At 49.8% G+C, this 8,849-nt stretch overlaps 1 protein-coding gene across 5 annotated transcripts; it reads right to left on the bottom strand.

Annotated features, from left to right (window-relative positions):
- Nucleotides 1–220: 220 nt before the first annotated feature.
- LOC136395194 (tachykinin-3-like) lies at nt 221–6,592 on the bottom strand. Of its 5 annotated transcripts, none has more exons than XM_066369546.1 (7): nt 6,437–6,592; nt 5,734–5,846; nt 3,277–3,373; nt 3,054–3,083; nt 2,887–2,940; nt 2,456–2,530; nt 221–453 (listed from the first exon to the last, which is right to left on the bottom strand). In XM_066369546.1, exons 2-6 carry the CDS (start codon nt 5,839–5,841, stop codon nt 2,457–2,459), a joined length of 363 nt encoding a protein of 120 aa, XP_066225643.1. In that variant the 5' UTR covers nt 5,842–5,846; nt 6,437–6,592; the 3' UTR covers nt 221–453; nt 2,456. The 5 variants fall into 5 exon arrangements, with proteins under 5 accessions (XP_066225643.1, XP_066225644.1, XP_066225646.1 ...); XM_066369547.1 differs by having other exon boundaries at nt 3,277–3,370; XM_066369549.1 differs by lacking the exon at nt 6,437–6,592 and adding an exon at nt 4,228–4,400.
- Between the last annotated feature and the right edge of the window lie 2,257 nt (nt 6,593–8,849).

Genomic DNA, 8,849 nt, shown 5'->3' with positions numbered 1-8,849 from the left:
CGGGGTCAAGAGTTGTTTGCATGTCTATGGCCCTGCTAGACAGCAAACTCTGTGTATAGGTCACCATCTCGTCCCCACAACCTGTTGCAGGTCACGTGTGTGTGTGTGTGTGTGTGTGTGTGTGTGTGTGTGTGTGTGTGTGTGTCTGATGTAGTTGGAAGAGTTAAGGAAGAGAAAAAAAACTACCCATTCACCAACCAAACAAATACATCACTCTGGGTCATATGTAAAAATCCTTTATTGCTGAGGGAGGCAGGGAAGCCTGCAGTCGATGCCTGGACTGGGGATGCTCACTGTGCAGTTTCTACACCAGCATTGGATGGGAGGGGAAGGAGTCTAAGCACAAGAGGGTTACAAGGCTGGGAAAGGTGACATAGGATGCATGCACCTGGCGATTCAGCGAGGGTGACAGCGTGTCCTCATGATGCAGCCCCGGAGTCCAGAAATGGAGTGCTGAGTACAAAAAAAATGAAATCATATCTTTGGTCCTGTAAAACTCCCACCCACCGCTGGGGAAGCAGGAGAGGAAGGGGAGGGGCATCTGTATGGGAGAAGGAGAGAGAACAGAAATCTTAGGCACAGCTGTCCCTCAGCCTTGGAACTGAAGAACTGAACTCTCCTAGCTTCAGGTGCTTACACCTTCTGCTGTGTATTTCTGATGCAACTTATAAACACCTGTGTTCCTGGTCTGTCAGGGCCTGTGCAGAAAATGCAGCAACACAAACAACATTCCTCTCGTCCTACTAGCATGCCCACGAGCCAGGCACACACACACAGCCCCATACAATGCACCCTGATGCTAATGGTCCCCCAGCTTCACCTAGCTCCTCCTCTTTTCAGAGCCCCCCCAAAACCCCCGCAAAGACGGGCCCTTTCTCAACAGTTTCACACAAATGAAATAAGATGATACAATGATCTTTGTAGACTCATCTCATCTAATCTCCTTTAAATGCCAGCCTCCAGGGACTTTATATCCTATTCTTCCTGGCACCTAACAGGTTGAGAACGTTCTGTCAGTGGTGAGATTATGAAGGCTGCAATTATGGGCCTGGTTCCTCTGAAAGGACCTAGATTCACCAGCAAGCAGTAAAAGTAGATTTCCACCATGCACTTGTTTCTGCTATTTGTATAAAATACTATGGCAAAAATTGCAATGTAATTATCTTTATGGCTGATGCATATCACTGGGGGAGAGTATGTCATCCAGATATAGTTGCCTGTATAATTATCTGGCGGTCGGCAAGACTGAAATAACCATCTAATGAGAGCAAAATGATATGGTAAGTACCATGTAATCAGCGAGTTACGGTCATTACAGCTCTTGGCGCCCTCTCACCCAACACTGAGTGGGGGCGGGGGCAGACCTCGTCTCTGGATCCGGGGAGTCATGCACAGGCAGTCTCATTGAGAGTCGGCTTCTGCTCCTTGGTCTCCCTTGAGACTAATGAGTGTGGGTAACAGGGACACAGTAAGAGGGGCCAGAGTCTCTCCCTGGTAACAGGTTTCTGAGTCCCCCTCCTTCTCGCCCCCATGACTCTTCCTTTGGAAGCCAGTGCATTGGTTGAGCTGTGTTGCTGTGTGTGGGAAGATGGTGTCCAGGTGGAAGGTTCCATGTTTTGACTAGACACTTCCCCACAGGATTCACACTTGCACACCAAGTGAGAGATCCATCAGCCCACTCAGGCTGGGGTTCAGCCTAGAACAGAGCCAGCCGGGGGAAATGCTAGGACGTCCCCCACATCCCCAGACCGCAGCAACCAACAAAGCCAACATAGAGCGCTGAACACTTTACCTATACTCAGCCCTTGACTGCAAAGCCCTGCAAGGTCCTCTTATCACCTCCATTTTTAAGACAGGGACACTTAGGCACCGGGGGTTATATAACTTGGCCAGGGGAACACAGTTAGTGAGTGGCAGATTCAGGATTCCAACTCAGGCCATGCTCTTCTCCATCAGGCTACACAGAGCGACTGACAGAGAGTCAGCTACTTCACATTAGATGGCAGGAGTTCCTTGCATTTCTTCCTAAATCACTCTTGTGTAGAACTACACACTGGACCCAGCAGGAAGAGATTCTGAATAATCTGAATGGTTCAGCCTGCCCGGGAGGCAAAACACTTCACCCGTGAATTGGATGTGAATTGGCACCTCTAATTATCAGGTGATGATCTCCCCATCTTTTGCACAGATCAGGAGAGAACAGAATCAAACAATAGAGATAAGATGAAAAAGAAGGCTGTGTGTGTTAGTGTGTGTCTGTGGTCACAGACAAGCATGTACCTCTAAGTGTTGGTGTGTTTGACAGTGTGCTGGGCATTGGCATTGTGTTTCAGGGAAAATTTATGAACATTAATGTCTGTAGCATCAGAGGAAATACTCCTCTGACAACACACACACACACACACACACACACACACACACAGCCCCTCGCCTCTCCCTAACCAATAACCCTTACCTCATTCCACACTGCGGGGATAATCGAGGCTGCCAAAGCTGGGGACAATCTCCTGATTCACATCAATAGGAGTGTCTGGGGTAAAACAAGCAGTGTAGTTAGGAGGGATTTTTCTGAATGTGACCTTTACCCTGACCCACAATGAAGGACTAGCTAGGAAGGGCGACATTGGAAGGCAAAGGTGGGAGGCGAGGAGGAAGCAGAGCCTCCCTGACCACACCCCCCAAGCTATAGCAGGACTGGCCGATAAAGGTCTCCCAGGGAACTCTGCACTGTGGATCCAAGCTGGCTGGGTAGCAAGGGCCGAGGAGGCCTCTCTGTAGCTAAGAGAAGTCTTGTCTTTCCCTTTGAGGGCAAACATGAGGCTTTTGACTTTTGCTTGTCTTGGCCAGTCTCCTAAATCCTGCCACTGTACCTCCACACTATCTTACCTGGCTGGGTGTTCCTCTTGCCCATAAGTCCCACAAAGAAGTCATGCATGTCGCCTGCAGGAAAAGGGCCAACACTGTTCCCAGTGACCATCAGTCACTGGGGCCCGTGCCCATGGAGCTATGGGCAAGTGGTCAGCAGAGATAAGGAGGGAGAAGAGGCTACTCACGTTTCTGGAGAAGTAATCGTTTCTTAGGACCTGTGAAAACAAGAACAGTGTGCAGCTGGGGAGTAGAATCAGGAAAGTGACCATTAGGGAGTGGTTCAGATCATAACTCTCAATTACTCACTAAGCCAGTTCCAGCCTCCTTCCCACCTGAAGGGGTCTCCCAGGCCTATTTTATCTTCAGAATCCTGCCCCCACACATCCCTCTCCCTAAGGCTGCTCCTACCCTTGAGAGCCTTGCCCAGAGTTTTGAGCAGTTCATCCACAGAGACAGGGCCACTGCTAGTGAGTGTCTTGAGCAACTGGTTGATATCCGGGACCTTCTAGGGGAGAGAAACAAAGAGGATTGAGGCAGGAGGCTCACACCCAAACCGCTCACTCTTTTCCCATAAGAAACAGCCTTTTCTTGAGTCTATCACAGCCGAACCTGACATCTTATCTCTTTCAGGATTTCCTCAGATTTACAAGGGAAGAGAAATGGGGAAGAGAAGTGGGCTCTCCAAGTGCAGCCCGTGAGCCAGCAGCATCACCCTGGGAGCTTGTTAGAAATGCATAAACTCAATCCTAGCCCAGACCTACTGAGACAGAATCTGTATGTTAACAGGCCCCCAGTTGGTTCATTTGCATAGTCTTGTTAAAGGAAACGCATGGTGCATCCCTGTACTGACCAACTGTCCCTGTTTGCCCAGGAATAAGGGCCTTCCTGGGACGTGGGACTTTCTGTGCTCAAGCTGAGATGGTTTGAGCAAAACTGAGACAGTTGCTCCTGCTATCTCCAAGCTCAAGAGCCCCATTGAGCCCTCTCTTGAGGCCTTCTTCTAGCTCCTACCACTTCTCAGTGAGAAGGGCCTTCAGTTCTTTGCTCCCTGGCACATCAGAAAGTAGTTTGTCCAAGGATGTGGTTGCCTAATGGAGGAGCCATGAATTCCTCCACTCACAAGGAAGGCCCATCAGATAGATCAAGTGTCCTCTGATCTGTGCTCCACTGAGCTGCAGACAGGACTCAGTCTTGGTGGTAGGAAGCTGGGACACAGCAGCAACCCTGTAATTCACCCACTCCGTGCTATGTCTGTGGATGTTTCTCTCCTTGTGTTTCCCATTGCCTCTTGCTCTCTTCCTCTCCATGGGTTTTGGCCTCTGGTTTTCCTTCCCTCCCTGCTTTCTACACTAGACTTACAATTTCAGAAAGCAGCGTGTTCAAGTGACGCTTCTCCTCCATCCCACAGATGAACCCCAGATTCTGCACCTGCTGCCAAGCAGGGACTCTTAATTTTCTTGGTGATTTTTTTTAGCAACTTGGGCACAGCAGGATGGTTGGTGGGCACACACCACACACCCAGTTTATTGTAGCTGCAGAGAGACAATGACAATGATCACGTTTAGAGATTCTCACCCTGAACCTCAGAGGTGCCTCTCTCTGCAGAGTCCTTGAGTCCCTGGGCTGCTGAGCACATTGGCACAAGACGTTTCCCCACACAGACCATCCCAGTCATCCAGGCACCCATAGACCCTAGCCTCTGCCCTCCCCAATTTCCCTCACTCTCATAGACCTGCAGAGAGGAGGGATGGGACAGCAATCTTTTATTGACCAAGAGGGGCAAGTCCTTGAAGGAAGCTAATCTCAGAGGAATATACCCAAATATCCTGATCATCTCGAGCTGGAACATTGGGCTCCGAACATAGTGTCCAGCCCACAGTTGGCACTCGCACTCCCTGTGTGTTTTTTGAACTGATTCTTGTCTTTGAACCTGGCACAACTGCTGCCACCTGCAAGGCTGCCAGCCTACCGTGCCCCACACGCCTCACCAGCTGAAAGAAGGCTGGCGAGCTCTCTCTTGCCAGCACACAGCCTCCAAGGCAGCACTTTCCCCAAATTGTTCAACTGTTCTGCCCACCTCCTGTCACGAGAAGCAACACAACTCTGAGCTGGAAAGGCAGTTAGGCTTCACACACTGAATTTGTAATAAGTTCCACCTATTATCATCTTAAAAGCATTTGTACCAATGTAATTGCTATCATTTCAAAACCTTAAAGAGGCTTCCTCTTTGCTTTCCCCTGTAGCCTACCTGACAAGTCCTATTCCTTTTCCTAGAGGAACTTTGGAAACCAGAGCCTAACCCACTTTGTGTTGTGTTTATTATTATTTTCCTATCCTGACTAAGCAGAGGCTAGAGGGGGGCGGGAGCGGAGAACACAAGGGGTTGCAATCTTAGGAGCCCCTGAGGTTACTGGGGATGGATGAGCAGGGATAAGTGAGTTTATTTAAATTTTGAGACAAAATAATACATGTAACTAATAGGTAAAATAGCATACAAATGATCATTTGTGGGAGAAATCTAACTTTCATACCATCCAGGGTGTAGATAGCTCCCCCCCCCCACTGCTGCTGCCGTCCATCTAATCACCATCCAATTACGAAGTTAATCGTGTTGGTAGGGCACCTCTTGCATACAAGGTGTAGAACTCAAGCAGAGGGACAGAGATACTTACAGACATACCCAGAGACCGTGAGAACATGAGCTGACCAGAGAGGTAGGGACACCAGCACTCTGACGGATAACCGGGTAACTCCCAACCCATGGTCCACACTGTCCCTACAGCTTTCCGAACCAGCAAAGCTGTTGCTCCCACGATGTTGCCCAATACTTAGCCAAGGCGGGCCCAGCTAGAGGGGGTGCCTTACCTCCCTACGGCCCCTAAGGGGCACCATCTGCTCCTGGGACTCTTCACAGACAGCCTCAAGAGCCAGGCTGAGGGCCAGGATGGCTGCCAACAGCAGGGTGCTCCGCATGGTGCCTAGGAGAGCAAAGAAACAGGAATACAAGGCAGGGAGGAGGAGGAGGAGGACACAATATGAGGACAAACATAGGAAACATTCCTGACCAGCAGTCTGGCTTGATCCTGCTTCCCCATCCCCCAATACTCCCATCCAACCCCGGCCTGGAGACAGTATCTCTGAGTAGGGGGCTGTCCACTGGGCTTGGTTCCCCTGTCCTCTTATCAGATGTACCTCCCCAGGCGGTGCACCTGGCAGCAAAGAGCACTGGTGCTACAGTGCCGGGGACTCTAGGTTCCAAAGGAAGATGACAGATTTATAGGTCGTGCACGGGTCTATTTCCTTGTCAGCTTGAGGGATCCTGGATGCTATTTTTCCAGCCCTAGACAGACCCAAGTCTGAGGCAAAAACTTTCTAGTATGGAGCAGTCAGTCCATACCCACAGGCTTCAAACAAACTAGTTCTCAACCCCTTTCTTTCTGCTTTCTGCTCACTTCCCAGCGCCCTGCTCCCCGATCAAAGGCTGCCACTTCTTTTATTTCTCCTAACTCCGGCTCCTGTCTTTTGATGCCAGCTTCAGTCCTTCCAACGTTCTCCCATCCGTGCCTACCTGTGGAGCAGCTTTGAGCCTACAGCTGGATGGTCTAGTAGAATCAGCGAGCTGGCCGAGATTATGCCCTGCTCCCCGCAAAAGCTGGTGCTGTGGCGCTCCTTTGAAGAGAGAGACAGAGGTGGAGGGGATCTGGGAATGTGGCAGCGTCTCCTGCCCAGCTCCCTGATAAAGGCTCTGGGAGGTCTGGGGGAGCTGGGGGAGGGACTGAGAATCACCAATCCCAGGGTGGCTGGAGGGGAGGGGGGAGACTGGTGGGAAGGAGAGTATAGGCTGCAGCCACACACACGCGGGCACACACACACACACACTATAAAACCAGCTGCAGCCACACACACACACACACACACACACACACACACACCATAAACCCAGCAGTGAGCTGGGGTTATCCAGCAGCCCACTTTCCAACAGCCCTGAGCTGGGCATGCTAAGGAATAATTTGTGTATGGTTTGCCACAAAATTTGCATGTCAGGCCTAACTCAATAGGTGTGGTCCCTGGGCCTCTTTCTCCTCCTTGCCCTTTAAACCTTCAGGTTAGACTGCCAGGCTGGAACAATTCCAGGCTGGTGCTTTCCTGGCTCTCCCACCACCAAGACAACCAAGACAGCCAGGTTCAGGCCCCTGAGGATGGAGAGGTGATCCTGGCAGCCCCTCTAGTCCTCACTTCACCCTCTGCTCTCCTCTGAGCTGTAGCGGGTGTATTGCCTTGATCCTCAGATCAACTGAGGGTCAGTACTTCTCTCTGCATTGAATGCAGAGACCTCATCAGTTTCTGGCTCCATCCACTACCTCCCCAATGCCAATGCCTCTCCCGTCAGCCTCCCTACCTCACCCCTTCTTGACCCCAATCAGCCTTAGTTGCATCCTTCTAAAGTCCTAACTTCTAGCCTTCCTGATGTAATCTCAGAAAGGAAGAACAAAACGCTGCAGCTAAACTGTCCCCCTACTCTCGCCCCCACCCTCAGCATTGGTCTAATTGCTTCTTTTTTCCCTCACAGTTACATTTTCCCCCACTCTCATCTGTCTCCGTGCAGCTCAGGCACATTTTCCCCTGACCTTTTGAGCCTCTTGTTCATAGCTCGCACTGCTGAGGGGGCTTAGGCTGTTCACCTCACACCCAAGGTAGAATCCCTGAGGAGCATCAGCATCGTAGGATCAGAAAGGAGACCCAGAGAGAAAAGGTACTGCTGATAGAGACGAGGGAGAGGCAAAGTGAAGGCCGCTTTAGAGTGATTCATCACTCCACCATTTGTAATGGGGACGGGGTCTGAACGTTTGTAAGGTTGGCACATAGCAATTCATTTGATTTTCATCACCACCACGTGAGTAGGGAATATTGCCATTTTTCAGATAAGGAAATTGAGACTCAAAATGTTCAGTTGCATGCTCCAGGACATACAGCTGTTGGAAAACAGTCTCAAATTCAGGTTTTATCATTCTAAACCAGGGGTCCCCAAAGTACGGCCTACGGGCCGCATGCGGCCCCCTGAGACCATTTATCCGGCCCCCATCGCACTTCCAGAAGGGGCACTTCTTCCATTGGTGGTCAGTGAGAGGAGCATAGTTCCCATTGCAATACTGGTCAGTTTGTTGATTTAAATTTACTTGTTCTTTATTTTAAATATTGTATTTGTTCCCGTTTTGTTTTTTTACTTTAAAATAAGATATGTGCAGTGTGCATAGGGATTTGTTCATAGTTTTTTTTATAGTCCAGTCCTCCAATGGTCTGAGGGACAGTGAACTGGCCCCCTGTGTAAAAAGTTTGGGGACCCCTGCTCTAAACCTTCTTTTCATTCTATTGTGCTGCTATGAGCTTTGACCAGCAAGGGAATAGCTAACTCTCTCAGAGGAAGTGGTGACCCACCTCTCCAAGGGACTTGGAGATTTGGGACCTTGTACTCTTCTGTACCTTGAGATTGGGGAGAGAAACGTAGCTCTGTTGTATATTCACTAAAAAGCTTCCTGCTTACCAACACCCTCCTCAGTCACCCTATTTAAAATTACAACCATTTCATACTCCATATCCCCTGCTGTTTCTTTTTTTATGCACGTACTACATCCAACATTCTAAGTATTTTCGTTAGAGTCTGTCTACCCCATCCCCCACCAGAATGTCAGCATCACCAGGCCAAGGACTTTTGTCTGTTTTGTTTGCTAGTGGACTCCTAGCTCTATAGTGTTTGGCATATAATAGGTGCTCAATAAAAATTTACTTACAAAACAAAAAAGAAAGCCTGGCCCAGCTTCTTGCATTGCAACCCACAATGTGAATCTTCCATAGCATCTCTGCAGTGTGGTTAGGGTCCTGTAATGTGTCTCCCCACTCCACACTCCCAGCATCCCAACACCCTGAGACTTGAGTCATCTGGAAAGAAGTCACTCTGGCTGGACAGGGCCCCACCCATGCTC

This window comes from Saccopteryx leptura, chromosome 2 (genome assembly GCF_036850995.1).
Source record: "Saccopteryx leptura isolate mSacLep1 chromosome 2, mSacLep1_pri_phased_curated, whole genome shotgun sequence".
Lineage (NCBI taxonomy): Eukaryota > Metazoa > Chordata > Mammalia > Chiroptera > Emballonuridae > Saccopteryx > Saccopteryx leptura.
The sequence above is the reverse complement of the archived record's forward strand: the minus strand, read 5'-3'. Positions and strand labels throughout refer to the sequence as shown.